At 44.7% G+C, this 21,590-nt stretch overlaps 1 protein-coding gene across 1 annotated transcript in view; it reads right to left on the bottom strand.

The window, feature by feature from the left end:
• LOC106607203 (uncharacterized) overlaps positions 1–21,590 on the bottom strand; it is an 88,842-nt gene that overhangs the window by 12,468 nt on the left and 54,784 nt on the right. Inside the window, exons 35-53 of the mRNA XM_082976576.1 lie at positions 21,281–21,325; positions 21,012–21,065; positions 20,581–20,634; positions 10,782–10,835; positions 10,543–10,650; positions 8,231–8,320; positions 7,826–7,879; positions 7,486–7,593; positions 6,968–7,075; positions 6,641–6,694; positions 4,518–4,571; positions 4,325–4,432; positions 4,111–4,164; positions 2,378–2,431; positions 1,084–1,191; positions 824–931; positions 597–650; positions 409–462; positions 64–117 (exon numbers count right to left, since the gene is read on the bottom strand). Of these exons, the coding sequence (XP_082832702.1) occupies positions 64–117; positions 409–462; positions 597–650; positions 824–931; positions 1,084–1,191; positions 2,378–2,431; positions 4,111–4,164; positions 4,325–4,432; positions 4,518–4,571; positions 6,641–6,694; positions 6,968–7,075; positions 7,486–7,593; positions 7,826–7,879; positions 8,231–8,320; positions 10,543–10,650; positions 10,782–10,835; positions 20,581–20,634; positions 21,012–21,065; positions 21,281–21,325 (1,377 nt within the window). The remainder of the gene's footprint in view (positions 1–63; positions 118–408; positions 463–596; positions 651–823; positions 932–1,083; positions 1,192–2,377; positions 2,432–4,110; positions 4,165–4,324; positions 4,433–4,517; positions 4,572–6,640; positions 6,695–6,967; positions 7,076–7,485; positions 7,594–7,825; positions 7,880–8,230; positions 8,321–10,542; positions 10,651–10,781; positions 10,836–20,580; positions 20,635–21,011; positions 21,066–21,280; positions 21,326–21,590) is intronic.

The raw sequence follows: 21,590 nt of genomic DNA, 5'->3' as shown, positions 1-21,590 counted from the left end.
CACACACACACGCACACACGCACACACGCACACACGCACACACACACACACATCAACACTCACCCTTCTCCCGGGGGGCCCAGAAGGGCCCGGTTCTCCAGAGGCTCCTGGGGGTCCCTGAGGACAGCAGACCAAAGGGTCAGAGTTGAAAAACACAACAACCACACACAGTCTCAAAGACAACAACCACACACAGTCTCAAAGACACAGGGAAGAAAGCACAGCATATCCATGAATAAGTCAAGCCTCTCTGTATGTGACAATGTACAAAGGCAATACTATATCATTGGTATGCATACACTTTATGTATGTGATACTGTTGAATGAGCTCAGAGAACCTACACAGTTACACATGTTTATGCTGTTCGTATGAATTCCTGTGTGATGTAAATGCTGTACTGTACTTACGGCTTTTCCAGGATCACCGTTGTCTCCCTTTGCTCCCGGTCCACCGTCAACTCCCTGTTCCAACCAGAAACACACATTCAGAGGAGGAACAGAAGAATCAGTCATCTATTGCCGTCAATATTAGAAATGCAATTCAAAAACAGTACAAGGGGTTTTATATTACTTGGTTCTACGAGTGCTGTACTCACATTGATGCCTGCTTCTCCAGGGGGTCCAGAATCTCCTAGGAATCCAATGGGGCCCTACAGAGGACCGGGAGTGGTCAGTTACCAATGACTGTTAGTTACAGCCGCATCGCTTGAGCTGAATCTAATGCATTGGTCTGCCACCAACTCAAGAACCAGTTGGTAGAGGATGAGTGGCCTAAAGGACTAGTAGACTAGCAGATAAGTGGCCTACATAGAGATCTACTCACAGGGTTTCCTTTGGGTCCGTCCTCCCCTGGCATGCCTCTTACTCCTGCAGGTCCTGCTGCTCCGGAGGGGCCAGAGTCACCCTTCTCCCCCAGCTCCCCTTTACCACCCTGGGGACACCATACAATCATACAGTTAGTGGTTGAGACAGAGAGAAAGAGAGAAAGAGGGAGAGCAAGAGAGAGAGAGAGAGAGAGAGAGAGAGGGAGAGAGGGAGAGAGAGAGAGAGAGAGAGAGAGAGGTGAAGAAGAGGATGACTTACAGCAGCACCAGTGTCTCCAACTGGTCCCGGGTCCCCAGCCTCTCCATCCTCCCCCTTCTCTCCAACGATCCCAGGCTGGCCCACTCCACCAGGCTGGCCAGCAGTGCCCTGTTACAACACAACAGAACTGCTTGAACCACCACACTGACTAAAGGTGTCTTGTGTTGAGGTTGTTTTGTGTGTCTGCGGTTCTCTGTCAGGGTGCTGAGACAGCAGCTGCACCACCATCACTAGGAGAAAATATTGACTGTTGTCTGTGTGTGTGAGTTTCCTCTGTTGATGCGATCTGAGTAACAGAGTGTGGAGTCAGTCTCTCTGTGTCGGTCTGTGTCAATGTGGAAGTGTGTGCTGGCTGTCTCGAGAGAAAAACAGTGAAAGCATCTCTCGCTTTGGTAGAGTGAACAAATTGGAGCGTGTGAGTGAGTGGAAGACTATCCTGCATGCAGTGTAAGCCAGCTCTTCTATTTCCCACAAAGACTCAAAGCTTCTCTTTATCCATTTCTCTCTCACAACATCACCTGTATCAATCCATTTATGGATCGCTCCATCTCTACACCCTTCTATTTCCATGGCACCATATGAATCCGACCTAGGTTCAAATGGTATTCAACATCTTTCAAATAGTGCTTGATTGAGCTTGGATAGGAAACTAGAACCAATGGGATAGTCCCAAAAGTACAAACCCTGCCCATCTAGCACTCCAGGCAAATGCTGAAATAAAGTATGTGATCTATCAAATGATATTTGTACCCAGGTCTGATGTGACGATCTGAATCCGTACCGCTGAATCCATACAAGCATTTCACTACACCCACAATAACATCTGCTAAATATGTCTGTGTGACCAATACAATTTGATTGGATTTGATTTTTGACTATGTGTGTGTGTGTGTGTGTGTGGCGTGGCTTCTTTCCGTCTCTCTCTCGTGAATAATTGATTGGTGTGAGATGTTGAGGGGTTGGCCATTAATAGAGGTAAATATAACTTCCTCTCAGGGATGATTGTCTAATATTCCTTCATGATTTATAGAGCGGTAAATATAACTCCCTCTGAGGGATTACATTCTAATACCACTTAATAATTCACAGCTCCAAACTGGCAGAGGGTCTGGGAGAGGGAGAGGGGTGGGGTGGACCCTATTGGTGGGTGTGTTCTGATAGTCGGTAGTGTAGATTTGAGTAGAAGTGAGAGCTGCGCAAAATAGTATACCGTCTTGCAACGTAAACCAATCCAATACTGTAGCAAACCCGATGCATAGAAAGGTGGTCAGATAAGGTCAGAAATATACTGTACCTCTCCACCGATGGACCCCTGGGGGCCTCTGGGGCCATGCTGTCCCGGAGGGCCCTGAGGAGAAAATAAATCATTAGCTATTGGCTTGAGACAGCACATACATGCACAAGCACACGCAGACACACACACAGACACAAACATGCACACACCTCTATCCCAAAGGAAGTAGACTGTGTGACCCACCAGGCAGCTCCTCCCTGGGTACAGTGACTGTGCATGCTCGTCATTCAGTCTACTGAGGGCCTGGTGGCTGGTGCAACATATCCCCAGAACAGAACCAGCCTCTATGATCATTACCTCACTGACATGATGAAGACACCACGAGGACAAGTCATGACCCTCAATGACACATGGAAAGGTTCTCTCTCTTTCTCTTTCTCCCTCCCTAACTCTCTATCTCCCTCTCTCTCTTTCGGTCTTTCACCCCCTCTCTCTGTACAGTATCTCCCTCTCGTTCTCTCCCTTCATCTCTCTCTCCCTCCCTCTATCCCCTCCTTCTCTCTCTCTCTCTCTCTCTATATATAATGAGGAACCTCTAGTTCTCTCCAAGAACACATTATCAGGCTACAGGGGAAATGAGAGTGCTCTAGCCAGTCAGTGTGATGGGATTCTACCCCTCTGTGCACCTCAACATGGACAACAAGCTATTCATCCTAACTGTACTGACTGCTCCCTTCCAGTCCAGAGTTAATGGTTAGCTGTGTTTCACAAACACTGAAATCCCAATACAGTGAGAGACTGTACACACAGCACTAAGACAGACAGCCATACTCCAGACAGTACTACATCCACTACAGTAAACACATCCTATAATCCTGCTACTGGGGAGCTACGCGGGCATTAGAAGCTGCAATCCTGTGTACCACAGCATTCACATGGATGAGGCTTTCCCAGTGAGATCTCTCCTCCTTGCCCTCTCTCTCTCACATCCCTCTCTCTCTATCCAACCCATATATTTCGTTCCCTCTCATCCGCTCCCTCTCTTTCTTTTTGTTCCCTCTTTTGTTTTTTTGTTCCGTTTTTTGACGCTTCCTTCCCCTCTCCCTAATCAGGCTGAGTGTGCTGTGGCGCTAGCTGTGTGTGTAGAATCTTATTTAGCATGTGTTCACGGTCTGTGGCGTTCTGAAATGACTGTCACAATAGAAGGAAGATGCTCATTAGACAGGCCTGGCTCAGGCTAATCTGATTAGCAGCTGTCACGCTGCAGTCTTCCTCCTCAAACCACCGCCCTCTCTCTCTCTCTCTCTCTCTCTCTTTCCCTATCCCTCGCTTTCTCTCTCCCTCCTTCACTCCACCGACTCTTCCTTTTCTCCCTCTCTCTCTCTCTCTCTCGCTCTCTCTCTCGCTCTCTCTCTCTCCATCCCTATCCCTCGCTTTCTCTCTCCCTCCTTCACTCAACTGACTCTTCCTCTTCTCCCTCTCACTCTCTCACTCTCTCTCTCTTCAGAGGAACTCCTTGTTACATTTAGACACAAAGCCCTAGTCCTCTCTGGATGTGTAGCTGGACGTGTCATGTCTGTTCTGTTCTGCTACGCTCCAGTCACTCTACACGGAGCCAGACTCTAGACACTGTCTCCAAGAAGGGTTTTACTTTAGTTAGGCTTTCTACCACAATGAAGATGAGAGACATGCTTAAGGAATGATCTTTGGAGGGAGAGTCCAGTGAGGCTGCCAGGTCAACAATAGGACATAGGGAAATGATATCATTGTCCAATGGTATGTCCAGTACTCACCATCGTGCCCACGTGTCCACTGTCTCCCTTCTCTCCTGGGAGTCCTGGCATGCCCTGTAAAGACAGAGTATGGTTAGAGGCGCAGTAGTAGGGATACTGCAATGCTATCAGCTCTGTGCTGTTGATGAGAGATGGTACAGTCCACCTGTCAGCTATATGCTGGAGTAGAGAGATGGATGGTACAGTCCAACAGAGGGGTATCTCGTCTCCTCACCTGTAGTCCAGTGGGTCCTGTGGCCCCCTTGTGGCCTCTCGCTCCCTCGTCTCCCTTCGGCCCGTACATCCCCTGCTGGCCCCTCGGCCCCGGCTCCCCGTCCACACCCTGAAACACACACAGAGGTCAGTGCTGTACACACATACAGTACACACAAACACACAATAAAGACAGATACATTGAATAGACGTACCGGTAACCCTGGATGGCCAACAGGTCCCTGGATTCCAATAGGTCCTGAAGGGCCCTGAAGAAGAGACCGAGAAACAGAGGTGCTGTTGACAGTATACTGCAAATCAATCATACACTGTAGGAAAACACTGCTGTGTCGGGAGCTCAAAAAACACAACTACTGTGAAATTGCAGCTGTTGATTGTAGCTGTTTGTGATTGCTTGGCTTCTGAAAGTGTTAGACAATATTTTGAATAGTTTGATAGAGCTGCCAGGGCTAGCATAAGATAAAGTACATGAAGATGCACAGTGCATGCTAACTAGACCATGAAGAAAGGCTTATAATGCCTAAAGCTGAATATAACAGCTCACATACAGTAATATACTGTACAGTTAATTATAACGGCACATAATTATCTCAACGCTCAATTATAAACCCTTTCTCATTTATTGAGTCATTAATTTGAATTATCCTAGTGATAGCAGCTGGTGACAGGGGGAGGATACTGGCCGGTGCTTAATACTGTGATTGGTGATGTCATATCCTGTCAGGTGTGTAATACTGTGACCGGTGATGTCATATCCTGTCAGGTGTGTAATACTTTGACTGGTGATGTCATATCCTGTCAGGTGTGTATGCCGCATTCAAAACAACTGGGAGCTGGGAACTCGGAAACTTTCCAACCTGAAGATCACTGACATCACAATTTGACTTCGTTTTCTTTCTAATAATGCTGTGGCTTGTGATGTCATATCCTGTCAGGTGTGTAGAACTGTGGCTGGTGATGTCATATCCTGCCAGGTGTGTAGTACCAGAGCGGAAGAGGCGAAGCGCCCAAAATCCATCCGCATGAGATAAGCCCTTTTCTGTATGGAAGTCTATGAGAGAGTGTCGAATTATGTGAGGCTTATTTGATGTTGATGTTTAGGCTGTTACAAATGTACTGATATAAGTGGATGCATTTGGCATTTCGGCAAATTTGAGAAAAACAACTTAGTTGTGATTGTTGTTCACACTCGTATCTGCCTCTCATTGGCTAGAATGGTCCCAGCTGATCTCGCCTTCCTTCAATCACTGAGGACGTATTGTTAGAGTGGTCACTCGGCTATATTGTTAAGATTGGTAGTACTGTGGCTGGTGATGTCATATCCTGTCAGGTGTGTAGTACTATGGCTTGTGACGTCATATCCTGCCAGGTGAGTAATACCCAGAGATACTGGATATAATGACGAGATGCTTGTGTCTCCGCTCTAACAATGGGATTCATTGTCCACAGAGCGGAACAGCGGGCTGTCAAGCTCCCGCCTATTCCTCTCTTTGGATTGGTGGATACATCTTGTTAATTGAATACTTGTTTGAAACTGAGGTTTGGGATGTGGAACTGGAGACAAGTGGGAGTGGAGTTGCTGGGCAGGGGATAGAATGATGGTCAAAGATAAAAGTAAAAAATAAAGCTAGTTCGGTCCCCATTTTGACTTGGTGGGAGATCTGCCCACGTGCCCTTGGGCGGGGCCCTGGTTGCTCCTGTGGGTCACTCTAGACGGGAAACGGTTAGATGACTGAATGTAATGTAAATGTTGAACTGCTTCACTGCAGGTAGATTGAATGCTATAATATTCAATAAAAACAAATATACAAAAAGAATAATAATAATAATACTTGTTTGAATATTAGATGAGGAGTGTTGACATCAGCTGCCTGTATTCAATGGAGAGTAAGATGATAGTTTCATGAATATGAACAGTCTGTTCTCGAATTTCAACAGGGACAACTCTGATAAAGTGTTTTTTCTCAAAGCTGCCGGGATGGGACATGCGTCACACTTATAACAGCACATTCGTAACAACCGAAGCACTATGAAGCTTCTATTAGATCAAATAAGCCTCACGTATCAAAATATAAATGTATGTTTATCTTGACTAAATTCAAAACTTTCATTGCCCCCCACACAAAAACTCTTGACCTACTTAATAATTAAGGATCTGCTAAACATGGGCAAATTTGGGCCAGAGATAGGATCTTCCCGTCCCTCTCTCTGGTAGTACTGTGTCTGGTGATGTCATATCCTGTCAGGTGTGTAATACTGTGGCTTGTGAGGCTAAAAGACAGTGTTGTGATTGATATCTCTCCAGATGAAGACTCACAGATTCCCCTTTGTCTCCTTTACTGCCCTTCTGGCCTGGTCCTCCTGTCTCGCCCTGTAGACAACACAAACACACACAGACACAGACACACACACACGTTGCAGAGATATACAGACACACACATAGTAACCCATATACCTCCCACCCACACAGCATCAAGGCCACTAGGGGAGTGGACTCCATGGCCAATAAGGACAATAGATCAATTGACTAGCAATAGAAAACCCCAGCAGTGCTTCAGGCCTTGAGGGCCAGTAGTTGGATTCTCCTAAGTTGTCCCTCTACAGTGGTATGGTACCTACTGTAGAGAAATACAGGTGTAAGTACCTTGTCTCCGTCCTCTCCTGGAGGCCCCGCGGGGCCAGCAGCCCCAGGCAGCCCCACAGGCCCCTGCGCCCCGTCCTGTCCAGCTGGCCCGATGGGCCCCTTCTCTCCCTGGGGAACAGATGAATGAGGAAACACTGTTAGTCTAACCACCGCCATTATTCTAGTCTCATATTGCACAATGACATATTGATTAATAGATTACGCAGAGAGAGTGGAACATGCAGACACACACACACACACACACACACACACACACACACACACACACACACACACACACACACACACACACACACACACACACACACACACACACACACACACACACACAACACACACACACACACACACACTGGCGTGCGCGTAAACACTGATTATGACACATACAGTACAGAGGAACCCACACATGCTGTTTATTTCTCAGTAATGAGCAGTGAAGTTCGTATGTCCATTTAGAAATTGACACTAGCGTTGCATAAGAAAAAAAAACGAATAAGGAAATGATGAAAGGTTATTACTGGCTCGCCCTTTTCTCCCATTGGTCCTCCAGGGCCAACCCCACCGGAGCGTCCGGGCTGACCAATAGCACCAGCCACTCCAGAAGGCCCTTTCTCCCCAGTGGCTCCCTGGGTAACGACAGGACAGGGGGAACAGAGAGGTAAGAGGACAACGTGACATGATTCACTCTTTCATTTAGTACACTGGTTATGATCTCCATGGTAACAGCCTCCCACTCTACATGTCCTTGTTGGCTATAGACCACATACGGACCAGGATTGGGGATGGAGGTGGAGATTAGGGGGGTACCATGGGGAAAATGGGAATTAAACAATTGCTACATGATGAAATCCAATTTACCACTGTTCCTGACAGACCGGTGGGTCCTTCTCCTCCTTTCAGTCCAGCAAGGCCCTAGAGAGAGGCAAGCACACAGAGGTGAACCAATCAGAGCCTTCATCACAGGAATTCCAACCAATCAGTTTCCATCCCACTGCCAGAGTATACAGTTATCAGATGGTCCACCATCAGTTAATTCAAGTAAAGGACTTAGGGTCAGTTTCCCAGACGAAGCCCACTCTTGGACTAAAAAGCAGCATGGTCAATGGAGAATCTCAATTAAAAAGCCAGGAAACTGGCCTTCAGTGATTTTCACATAAAACACTGGGCGCTATACAATACAGTAGTACTTTACATCAGTGCAGAATGTAATATGTCAGTAAGGTGAAGGTCAGGAGATGTGAGGTGGGTGTGTTAGCTCGTTACCATGGCTCCGGGGCTTCCCCTGCTCCCTCTGAAGCCTCGAAGCCCAGCAGGGCCACTCTTTCCTGGAGCTCCAGACGGACCCGGGTCTCCCTGGAAACCAGAACAGACAGAAAGAGAGAGAGAAAGAGAGAGAGAGAGAGAGAGAGAGAGAGAGAGAGAGAGAGAGAGAGAGAGAGAGAGAGAGACAGATATGGAGGATTAGGTCTGAGTCTACCAGTAAGCTGACAACAGGCCTCTTTTTATTTTGGGATTTTTTTAAGGGGTGGATCAGCTTAATATTGCGGACAGATTGTTGCTTCCATCAATGTTATTGTCTGCATCATTTCCAATCCCCCATATATTTTTGGGGTAAATATATCCATATCCATACATACATACACATACCTACCCATATATATATATATATATACACACTACCATTCAAAAGTGTGGGGTCACTTAGAAATATCCTTGATTTTGAAAGAAAAGCAAAAGAATTTGTCCATTAAAATAACATGAAATTGATCAGAAATACAGTGTAGACATTGTTAATGTTGTAAATGACTATTGTAGCTGGAAACGGTAGATTTTTTATAGAATATCTACATAGGCGTAAAGAGGCCCATTATCAGCAACCATCACTCCTGTGTTCCAATGGCATGTTGTATTAGCTAATCCAAGTTAATCATTTTAAAAGGCTAATTGATCATTAGAAAACCTTTTTGCAATTATGTTAGCACAGCTGAAAATTGTTGTCCTGATTAAAAAAGCTATAAAACTAACCTTCTTTAGACTAGTTGATTATCTGGAGCATCAGCATTTGTGGGTTCGACTACAGGCTCAAAATGGCCAGAAAGAAATAAATAGCTGGCCTTCTAGGCAGAGTTCCTCTGTTCAGTGTCTGTGTTCTTTTGCCCATCTTAATCTTTTATTTTTATTGGCCAGTCTGAGATATGGCTTTTTCTTTGCAACTCTGCCTAGAAGGCCAGCATCCTGGAGTCACCTCTTCACTGCTGATGTTGAGACTGGTGTTTTGCGGGTACTATTTAATGAAGCTGCCAGTTAAGGACTTGTGAGGCGTCTGTTTCTCAAACTAGACACTCTAATGTACTTCTTGTTCAGCTGTGCACCGGGGCCTCCCACTCCTCTTTCTATTCTGGTTATAGCCAGTTTGCGCTGTTCTGTGAAGGGATTAGTACACAGCGTTGTATGAGATCTTCACTTCCTTGGCAATTTCTTGCATGGAATAGCCATCATTTCTCAGAACAAGAATAGACTGATGAGTTTCAGAAGAAATTCTTTGTTTCTGGCCATTTTGAGCCTGTAATCGAACCCACAAATGCTGACGCTCCAGATACTCAACTAGTCTAAAGAAGGCCAGTTTTATTGCTTCTTTAATCAGGACAACAGTTTTCAGCTGTGCTAACATAATTGAAAAAGGGTTTTCTAATGATGAATTAGCCTTTTGAAATGATAAACTTGGATTAGATAACACAACGTGCCATTGGAACAAAGGAGTGATGGTTGCTGATAATGGGCCTCTGTACACCTATGTAGATATTCCATAGAAAATCAGCCCTTTCCAGCTCCAATATTCATTTACAACATTAAGAATGTCTACATTGTATTTCTGATCAATTTGATGTTATTTTATTGGGCAAAAAATTAGCTTTTCTTTCAAAAACAAGAACATTTCTAAGTGACCCCAAACTTTTGAACAGTAGTGTATATATACATAAACATTCATATATATACAAACATACACATACATATATGCCTACATACATATACACACTTTTTTTTAGAATATACCTTTATTATTCCCCGCAAACCCTACCACCCCTCCCCCAATTGGAGTAAACTAATAAACAATAACACTTTGGATTCTACTGCCGGCTTATACATACTATACACATTTTACAATAGTTATCTTTTGTTTGTTTTTAGTCCTTCCTCTATTTCTGATGTCCATCAAGTTTGATTTCTATTTGTAACTGCTATTTCACAGCAGGCCTCTTATGAGGTGATAAATCACAGAGTACAGTGCAACAGTCACATCACCTGAGAGGAACATCCATATTTTATGAGCGGTAATGTACGGAGCACAGTGAGGTATGGAATGAGAGATTTTTTTCTCCCCTTTATCAGTTTGGAAATTTGTGGGAAGGATCAATCCCACAAGGTGAGGTGACATATCTCGTTTCTGAGAGGGTCCTGGAGGAGACATGTATGATCTTCTATAGATTGCTTTTATGATGATAATAATGATAGTGTTGAAGATGATGATGCTGGTGGTGAAGATGATTCACTGAACATGAACACGACGGACTCACCTTGGATCCCTCCTTGCCTGCTGCTCCGGGTAAACCCGTCTCTCCAGGGGGTCCTGGTGACCCAGGGTGTCCTCTGTCGCCGTTAGGCCCAGTCTCACCAGATTTACCCTAACGACAACCACAGAGACGAAATAAGACAGGAGTTCTCAATACCCCACAGCTCTCATTTATAGGATTGATGTTCATTGTGTCACAAAATAACTACAAATGTAGTTCTAATCACTTATTGGATAACTCACCTGTGGTCCGATCACACCCGTTGGCCCATGTGGACCAGTCTTGCCTTGGAAGCCCTGAGAGAGGAGAGATGACAAGTGAGAAAACAGCAAGTGAAGCCGTGACCCAAAGCTAAGATCTGAGAGAGAAAGAGCCAGCCTGACAGAGAGAGAGAGAGAGAGAGAGAGACAGCCAGACAGAGAGAGAGAGAGAGAGAAAGAGTCAGCCTAACAGAGAGAGAGAGAGAGAGAGCCAGCCTGACAGAGAGAGAGAGAGAGAGAGAGAGAAAGAGTCAGCCTGACAGAGAGAGAGAGAGAGAGAGAGAGAGAGAGAGAGAGAGAGAGAGTCAACCTGACAGAGAGAGAGAGAGAAAGAGAGAAAGAGAGAAGGAGAAAGAGAGAGAGAGTTATGATCCAGGAGAGAGACAGACAGAGAGAGAGTCATGCTCAACATGAGCTCCTGATATATTTCATATTTTTTTGTTTTTAGAATAAGATAAACACTCCAATCGAAAAAGAAATGATGAACAACAACTATTCATTCAGAATCGAAAAAAAGTAACTTTGCGCCTCAAGTTAAGAAGTTTTGACTCTAGCAAGCTAGCTACACAACAAAGACCTAGCCAGCAGACTAACAAGCTAGCCAGAAGAAATGAGCTAGAACAAACCTAGCAAGGGGAGTTAATACAACTACATCAAACGACCAAACTGAGTGAGTAAACCAACAAGGAGCACGGACTAACTTTAAACATATCTTCTGTTTTTTTGTGTGAAGATTTGTCACTCTTTTTGCTGGTTTTTGAACTAAATTAGAGCTAGCTAGCAACAGCAGCAGACAAACAAACCGGTTGCTATGGCAACGGGACAGCAGAACAGAGCAGCAGCAGGAGTAGTAGCAGAGCCCACGGGCACCATGTCCCCACTCCCACTCAGCGCTGAATCCATTCTCTACCCTCCAGAGGCCAAAAATGACACAACGAGGAAAGCTTTTAAATAGAAACTACTAAAGGGGAGGCAAGAAACCCCTTTCGCAGACCTCTTCAAAAACAGTGATGTGAGTAATTTCATCTTCCTCACTGACCAGCCAAATGCATGGCACTCAGCAGTGTGCTCTCACTACCCATCCATAAAGAAAGAGAGAATCTGTAATGGGTGGAAGCTGAAAATCAAAGAGACAGACGACCCTGACAGCACCATGATAACAATCAACCTCTGGGACTGGGACTGTCATGGTGCCAGGTAACATCAGGCTGTTTGAAACAGACTGGGACTGTCATGGTGCCAGGTAACATTAGGCTGTATGAAACAGACTGGGACTGTCATGGTGCCAGGTAACATTAGGCTGTTTGAAACAGACTGGGACTGTCATGGTGCCAGGTAACATTAGGCTGTATGAAACAGACTGGGACTGTCATGGTGCCAGGTAACATTAGGCTGTTTGAAACAGACTGGGACTGTCATGGTGCCAGGTAACATCAGGCTGTTTGAAACAGACTGGGACTGTCATGGTGCCAGGTAACATTAGGCTGTATGAAACAGACTGGGACTGTCATGGTGCCAGGTAACATCAGGCTGTTTGAAACAGACTGGGACTGTCATGGTGCCAGGTAACATTAGGCTGTATGAAACAGACTGGGACTGTCATGGTGCCAGGTAACATCAGGCTGTTTGAAACATACTGGGACTGTCATGGTGCCAGGTAACATTAGGCTGTATGAAACAGACTGGGACTGTCATGGTGCCAGGTAACATTAGGCTGTATGAAACAGACTGGGACTGTCATGGTGCCAGGTAACATCAGGCTGTTTGAAACAGACTGGGACTGTCATGGTGCCAGGTAACATTAGGCTGTATGAAACAGACTGGGACTGTCATGGTGCCAGGTAACATTAGGCTGTTTGAAACAGACTGGGACTGTCATGGTGCCAGGTAACATCAGGCTGTATGAAACAGACTGGGACTGTCATGGTGCCAGGTAACATCAGGCTGTATGAAACAGACTGGGACTGTCATGGTGCCAGGTAACATCAGGCTGTTTGAAACAGACTGGGACTGTCATGGTGCCAGGTAACATTAGGCTGTTTGAAACAGACTGGGACTGTCATGGTGCCAGGTAACATTAGGCTGTATGAAACAGACTGGGACTGTCATGGTGCCAGGTAACATTAGGCTGTATGAAACAGACTGGGACTGTCATGGTGCCAGGTAACATTAGGCTGTTTGAAACAGACTGGGACTGTCATGGTGCCAGGTAACATTAGGCTGTTTGAAACAGACTGGGACTGTCATGGTGCCAGGTAACATTAGGCTGTATGAAACAGACTTTCAGACCATTAAGGAGAGAGCGGAGAGAGAGAAGGACACCACCAGTGACTATCCCTCCCACAAGACAAACTCCACCAGCACCACCCTCACCCTTACTATCCCCACCCAAAAAGGCACATCCAGCACCTCTCTTCCCACCATGGCTGCCATGAGGGATAAGTTCACCAGACTGGAGGGGCAGGTGGTCCTTAGAGGAGCTCCTAACCAAGGTGTTAACATCAACCAGACAACCACACCTTAGAGGAGCTCCTAACCAAGGTGTTAACATCAACCAGACAACCACACCTTAGAGGAGCTCCTAACCAAGGTGTAAACATCAACCAGACATCTACACCTTAGAGGAGCTCCTAACCAAGGTGTTAACATCAACCAGACATCTACACCTTAGAGGAGCTCCTAACCAAGGTGTTAACATCAACCAGACATCTACACCTTAGAGGAGCTCCTAACCAAGGTGTTAACAACAACCAGACATCTACACCTTAGAGGAGCTCCTAACCAAGGTGTTAACAACAACCAGACATCTACACCTTAGAGGAGCTCCTAACCAAGGTGTTAACATCAACCAAACCTTAGAGGAGCTCCTAACCAAGGTGTTAACATCAACCAGACATCTACACCTTAGAGGAGCTCCTAACCAAGGTGTTAACAACAACCAGACCTTAGAGGAGCTCCTAACCAAGGTGTTAACAACAACCACACCTTAGAGGAGCTCCTAACCAAGGTGTTAACATCAACCAGACATCCTCACCTTAGAGGAGCTCCTAACCAAGGTGTAAACATCAACCAGACCTTAGAGGAGCTCCTAACCAAGGTGTTAACATCAACCAGACATCCACACCTTAGAGGAGCTCCTAACCAAGGTGTAAACATCAACCAGACATCCTCACCTTAGAGGAGCTCCTAACCAAGGTGTAAACATCAACCAGACCTTAGAGGAGCTCCTAACCAAGGTGTTAACATCAACCAGACATCCACACCTTAGAGGAGCTCCTAACCAAGGTGTTAACATCAACCAGACATCCTCACCTTAGAGGAGCTCCTAACCAAGGTGCGGACAGAGCAGGACAGCAGCCTTGCAACACAGCTGAAAGAGGTTCAGCAAGAGAGAGACGGACTCAAGAGAGAGCTGGCTGATCTAACAAAGGAGGTGAGAGAGCTCCAAAAAGACAGGCAGAGCAGTAATAACGACCTGACCTCACTAAGAGAGGAGCTGCAGGAGAGAAAGAGAACAGAGGACAGGCTGCAGGAGAGAAAGAGAACAGAGGACAGGCTGCAGGAGAGAAAGAGAACAGAGGACAGGCTGCAGGAGAGAAAGAGAACAGAGGACAGGCTGCAGGAGAGAAAGAGAACAGAGGACAGGCTGCAGGAGAGAAAGAGAACAGAGGACAGGCTGCAGGAGAGAAAGAGAACAGAGGACAGGCTGCAGGAGAGAAAGAGAACAGAGGACAGGCTGCAGGAGAGAAAGAGAACAGAGGACAGGCTGCAGGAGAGAAAGAGAACAGAGGACAGGCTGCAGGAGAGAAAGAGAACAGAGGACAGGCTGCAGGAGAGAAAGAGAACAGAGGACAGGCTGCAGGAGAGAAAGAGAACAGAGGACAGGCTGCAGGAGAGAAAGAGAACAGAGGACAGGCTGCAGGAGAGAAAGAGAACAGAGGACAGGCTGCAGGAGAGAAAGAGAACAGAGGACAGGCTGCAGGAGCAGCTAGATCACCACTCTATGACCTGCCCTCACACAGCAGAGGAGCCCAGCTCAACCAGCCAGGCCTCCCCAGCCCTGCCTACTGCACCCCTCCTCGCCAGCCCACAGAACAGCCTCCCACTGACAGCGGCACTGGCACAGACCAGCCACACCCCAGCTCCAACACCCACCAGCTCCCCCTCTGCCCCCTCCAGTCCAGAAGAAACACTGGCTGACATCGTCCTGTTGATGGACTCAAATGGGAAGTTTGTTAAGGAGAATAAACTTTTCCCTAGACACAAAACGAGAGTGCCGTGGAGCTGCTTGATAAGGCCCATCTTGGGTCCCCAAGCCACATAATCATACACACCGGAAGCAACAACCTGCGTGCTCAGCAGGAGAGGGTGAAGACTTCACTACGGGGAGTGATTGAGAAGGCCTCCGCAATCTTCCCCAACTCAAGAATCGTGTTGTCAACCCTTCTACAGAGGAAGGACTTCCACCCTGCCACAATCCAAAGAATAAACGCCAGCCTCTCCCGGGACTGTGCCCTGCGACCCAATGTACACCTGGCCCACCATCCCACCCTCCATCTGGACTGTCTCTATGACCATGTTCACCTGTACAGGGAGACAGTCCCCATCCTTGCCAAGACTCTCAAGGACGTCGCTTTAAACCGCAGCCCGACCTCTCCACCCAGGAACAGCGGAGCAATCTCCACCCCACCGAGATCACCGAGACAACACCCCAGACCAGCACCCTGAACCCCCCAGCCACGACCACAGCACCACCAACCTCAATGCCCACCACAGCCCAGCTTCAGAGCCACCCAGATGAGGCCTCCCACCCCCCTGCCCCCCACCGCAGACCCACACTTGGAGGAGCCACAGCCCAGCAGGCAGAGCTACGCACAGGCTGTGAGAGGAGCAACGGGCCCAGCCCCCACCAACCAAATGAGTGACATTAAACAAATGCTGAGTCTACTATGCTCACATGTGATAGGCCGAGGGTCATGGTAAAATGAGCACAAGAACTCCACCATCCTCACACTACATCCACCCAAGTGGCATGACACAAATGCTATCTTAAATGATAAACACATCACATTTGCATAATACGAGTTTACGTTAATTGAAAAATCGAATAGTTATTGTTGGATTGTGAGTGTTTGTCTCATTTTGAAGGTAAAGACGAAAAAAAAAGTTATGAAATCTTTTTACGTTGCATGTTGGAATTTACAAGGTTTGAAGTCCTCTGCTTTTGGGCTAAAGAGCAGAAACCCAGACTTCCTGAAAGAAATTGATGATGTTGATATTGTAGTACTACAGGAAACATGGTGCAGAGGTGATGTTTCCACTGGCTGTCTACTAGGTTATAGGGAGATAATCCTACCATCCACTAAATTAAAAGGAATCACACAGGGCAGAGACTCAGGACAGGGCAGAGACTCGGGACAGGGCAGAGACTCAGGACAGGGCAGAGACTCAGGACAGGGCAGAGACTCAGGACAGGGCAGAGACTCATGGGGAATGCTAATATGGTATAAATCTGAACTAATTCATTCAATCGAATTGATCAAAACAGGAGAATTCTTTATCTGGTTAAAAACCAACAAGGAGGCTATCTTTACAGATAAAAACGTCTCCCTCTGTGCCATATACATTCCCCCCTCAGAGTCACCGTGCTTCAATGAAGAGAGTTTCTCCATTCTAGAGGGGGAAATTAGTCACTTTCAGGTCCAAGGCAACGTACTGGTCTGTGGAGACCTGAATGCCAGAACAGCAGAAGAACAAGACACTATTAACAGTCATGGGGATAAACACCTACCAGGAAGCAACAACCTTTCACTCCCCACATACCCCCACAGAAACAACTATGACAAAGTGAAAAACAAAAATGGAGTACAGCTCGTGAAGCTCTGTCGAACACTGGGTCTGTACATAGGCAATGGTTGGCAGCAGCACTGTAGACTACTTCCTCACCGACCTAAACCCAGAGTCTCTCAGAGCCTTCACAGTTAGCCCACTAACACCTCTCTCAGACCACAGTAAAATCACAGTGTATCTGAGAAGAACCACCCAACCATGAAGCATCACGGCCCAATAAATGACATGGTACTAAACAGGCCTATAGATGGAGTGAAAACAGTACAGACATCTACCAAAAAGCAATTAGTAGCCAACAAATACAATCTCTCCTGGACAACGTTTTAGCCTTAACATTCTCCTTCAGCAATGAAGGTGTAAATTTGGCCGTTTGGAACATAAACTTTATATTTGACAAATTAGCCTCCTTGGCTAATTTAAAGAAGCATAAGAGCAAACCAGAAATAACAGATAATGAAAAATGGTTTGATAATGATTGCAAAAATCTAAGAAAGTAATTGAGAAATATATCTAATTAAAAACACAGAGAACCAGACAACAGAAATATGCGCCTTCAATATGGGGAAACACTGAAGCAATACAAACCCACCCTAAGAACAAAAAAGGAACAGCACATTAGAAATCAGCTGGATGGAATTGAGGAATCCATAGAATCAAACCACTTCTGGGACAATTGGAATAAATTAAACAAACCTCATCATGGGGAATTGGCTATCCAAAATGGGGATATGTGGAGAAATCACTTTGCAAACCTCTACAGCAATATAACAAAGTGCCCAGAACAAAAAGATATACAAGAAAAATTACAAATCCTTGAATCAGCAGTCCAAGACTATCAGAATCTTGTGGATACACCAATTACAGAAGAAGAATTATTAGAAAAACTATGCACTCTCCAACCCAAAAAGGCCTGTGGTGCTGATGGTATTTTAAATGAAATGATCAAATATACAGAGCACAAATTCAAATTGGCTATACTCAAACTCTTCAACATTATCCTCACTGCAAGTATTTTCCCTGATATTTGGAACCGGGGATTGATCACATCAATCTATAAAAATGGAGACAAATGTGACCCAAATAATTACAGAGGAATTTGCGTTAACAGCAACTTGGGGAAAATTCTCTGCAGTATTATAAATAGCAGACTACATAATTTCCTTGACGAACACAACGTCCTGAGCAGAAGCCAGATTGGATTTCTAAAACATTATCGTACAACAGACCACATTTACACCCTCCACACTCTAATTGACAAACAAGTAAACCAAAACAAAGGCAAAATCTACTCGTGTTTAGTAGATTTGAAGAAAGCATTTGATTCAATTTGGCACAAAGGTCTTTTTTATAAACTAATAGAAAGTGGTATTGGAGGGAAAACATATGATGTTATTAAATCAATGACACTAAAAACAAATGTGTGGTTTTAATTGGCAACAAGCAAACAGACTTCTTCTCTCATGGACGGGGAGTGAAACAGGGCTGCCTAATAAGTCCAACCCTATTTAACATCTACATTAATGAATTGGCAAAAACATTAGAAGAATCGGCAGCACCTGGTATCACCCTTCACAACACTGAAATCAAGTGTCTGCTGTACGTATATGACCTGGTGCTGCTGTCTCCCACTAAAGAGGGGTTACAGCAGCACCTAGATTATCTTCACAGGTTCTGTCAGACCTGGGCTCTGACCGTTAACCTAAAAAAAAACAAATATAATGATATTCCAAAAAAGGTCCGGAAATAAGGATGACAAATATAAGTTCTATTTGGACACAGTTCTATTAGAACACACCAAAAACTACACATATCTAGGACTAAATATCAGCAACACAGGTAGCTTTCACATGGCTGTGAATGAACTGAGAGACAAATAAAGAAGAGCATTCTATGCCATTAAAAGGAACATCAAAATCGAAATTCCAATTAGAATCTGGCTCAAAATGTTCCAATCAGTTATAGAACCAATTGCTCTATATGGCAGTGAAGTATGGGGTCCAATCTCTAAAAATGAATTTACCAAATGGGACAAACATCCAATCGAAATACTGCATGCAGAGATTTGCAAGACTGTATTGCAAGTGCAAAGAAAAACTCCAAATAACGCATGTAGAGCAGAATTGGGCCAATACCCCCCTCCTCATTCGAATAGAAAAAAGAGCCATCAAATTTTACAACCATCTAAAAACAAGTGACCCCAAAACATTCCATCACACAGCTCTACAATGTCAAGAGATGAAACAAGAGAAGAGTCCCCACAGCCAGCTGGTTCTGAGGCTCAGTTCACAAACCGAAACCAACCCTATAGAGCCTCAGGACAGCACTTAGAAAATCTGGCCCAACCAAATCATCACAAAACAAAAAGAAAAATATATCACCTATTGGAAAGACACCACAAAAAATCTAAGTAAACTTCAATGCGTTCCAGCAGGTATATGTCTCTGGTCACCCCCAAAGCCAATTCCTCCTTTGGCCGCCTCTCCTTCCAGTTCTCTGCTGCCAATGACTAGAACGAACTACAAAAATCTCTGAAACTGGAAACACTTATCTCCCTCACTAGCTTTAAGCACCAGCTGTCAGAGCAGCTCACAGATCACTGCACCTGTACATAGCCCATCTATAAATAGCCCAAACAACTACCTCTTCCCTACTGTATTTATTTGTTTATTATTTATTTATTTTGCTCCATTGCACCCCAGTATTTCTACTTTGCACACTCATCTACTGTCAAATATACCATTCCATTGTTTTAATTGCTATATTGTATTTACTTTGCCACCATGGCCTATTTATTGCGTTTACCTCCCTTATCTCACCTCATTTGCTCACATTGTATACAGACTTATTTTTCTACTGTATTATTGACTGTATGTTTGTTTTACTCCATGTGTAACTCTGTGTTGTTATATGTGTCGAACTGCTTTGCTTTATCTTGGCCAGGTCGCAATTGTAAATGAGAACGTGTTCTCAACTTGCCTACCTGGTTAAATAAAGGTGAAATACATTTTTTTTTTAAACGCTATATGGCTCTAAACAGACAGTACATGGTGGCAGACTATCTGACCACTGTGACTGATAGAAAACTGAGGAAAACACTGACTAGGTAGACTCAGTGAGCATAGTCTGGCTATAGAGACAGGTCGTCACAGACAAACCTGGCTGCCCAGGGGAGAGGTAGAGACAGAGCTGCATTTCCTATTACACTGTGACAAATACTCAGACCTAAGATAATATTTCTTTCCCAAAATTATAATTCAATGCAAAGAATTTGAAACTATAAAAGATTAAGAAAAATCTAATATTTATTGGGTGAAAAGCCAAAATGTGCAGTTTTGGCAGCCAAATATGTGTCCTCCTGCCACAACCTGAGGGACAGCCAGTGAAAAGTGCAAAGTTATGTCGGTAATATTTCCCATCTTGTTTTGTTTTGTCTTTCATACCATGTCATGTGTCTTCTCAGTCATGTTGACACTGGTCTACTACCATTGCTTTAATGTATTGTTGTTCTGATTAATATTGTTGTTGTTGTTAATGGTAATCCCATGTCAACTACTACTATTATTATTATTGCTGTTGGTCCCACCATTTATTTATATATAAATATATATATATTTCATATATATATAAATATATATTTGTATTTTTCGATATGTATACTTTGACAATGTAAGTAATAATGAACTTGCCATGTCAGTAAAGTCAGTTGAATTGAATTGAGTTATTTATGGATAGGATTAGTAGTCTTCAGTATGTAGTCCACTCTAGCACTTCAGTAATTCAGCATCCAAGCCACAGCTTTTGTCTTGCTTGTTGTGGTGTTATTAGGGGTCTTGATGTATGTTGAAATCTATGTCCATATTTGGATGACGGCGAAAAAGTAACTAACAACCACATAATTCCTGGGTCATCACAGAATCTCAGTTTAACTCACTGGCTCCCCTCGCTGTCCTGGATGACCTGGTAGTCCGTCTTTTCCTACCGCTCCCTGAAAAATAATATTGCACTTTGGATTAGCATAGACACACATGCTCACTAGATAGAGATAAACAGTACAGACAGACACAACATAAGACTGGAATGAAAAACAGAAACATGTTAAACAATGCAGGGGCTCCCGAGTGGCTCCCCTTACTACAGACCCTGGTTCGTTTCCAGGCGATATAACAACCGGCCGTGATTGGGAGTCCCATAGGGAGGCGCACAATTGGCCCAGCGTCGTCCAGGTTAGGGATTGGCCGGGGTAGGCCGTCATTGTAAATAAGAATTTGTTCTGAACTAACTTGCCTTGTTAAATAAAGGTTAAATAAAAATTTTTAAACAAAATAAAGAAAAGCTGCTTGTCATTTGACACATCACACTTACATTAGGTCCCTTAGGTCCTGCCTCGCCGTTCCTTCCCTGTGGTCCTTGGGGTCCCTGTACGATCAACCAGACAACACAAAGACTCAATCCAGTTGACTATCTTTACCAGTATGTATCGTACACTGTTATGTATCTGTGAAGCATAATGATGGAGTATCTTTGTAATATTATCATCCTATGCTAGCTATTATTAGATATGCTACTATTAGCAGTGTTATATTATAGCTCAACTCTGGGGTTGTTAGGTTGTGTGTCAGACTGGAGCTTACCTGGTCTCCAGTGGATCCTGGTGGGCCTTCGTGTCCAGAGGTGCCCTGATTGGTGGATCATGTAGAAGGTGGAGGATTGGTATAGAGAGAAAAAACGTTATTGAGCCTGTTGGTCTATTCATTCATTTTATGAAAAATTTTATTTTACCATTGTTAATCATTTCATTGGTGGTCTTTTGAAAGGAGTCATGAAATAACTAATTTCAGTTTCAAACATGAAGCTGCAGAGTATTGTAAGTATTATCTCTTTGCACCAGATGGCATGGTATTCTGTGCTGAACAGTAACACTTACAACAGCGCCTGTTCCTT

The sequence above is a fragment of the Salmo salar genome, chromosome 06, assembly GCF_965601325.2.
Source record: "Salmo salar chromosome 06, fSalSal1, whole genome shotgun sequence".
NCBI lineage: Eukaryota > Metazoa > Chordata > Actinopteri > Salmoniformes > Salmonidae > Salmo > Salmo salar.
This window is presented reverse-complemented; position numbering and strand designations above follow the sequence as displayed.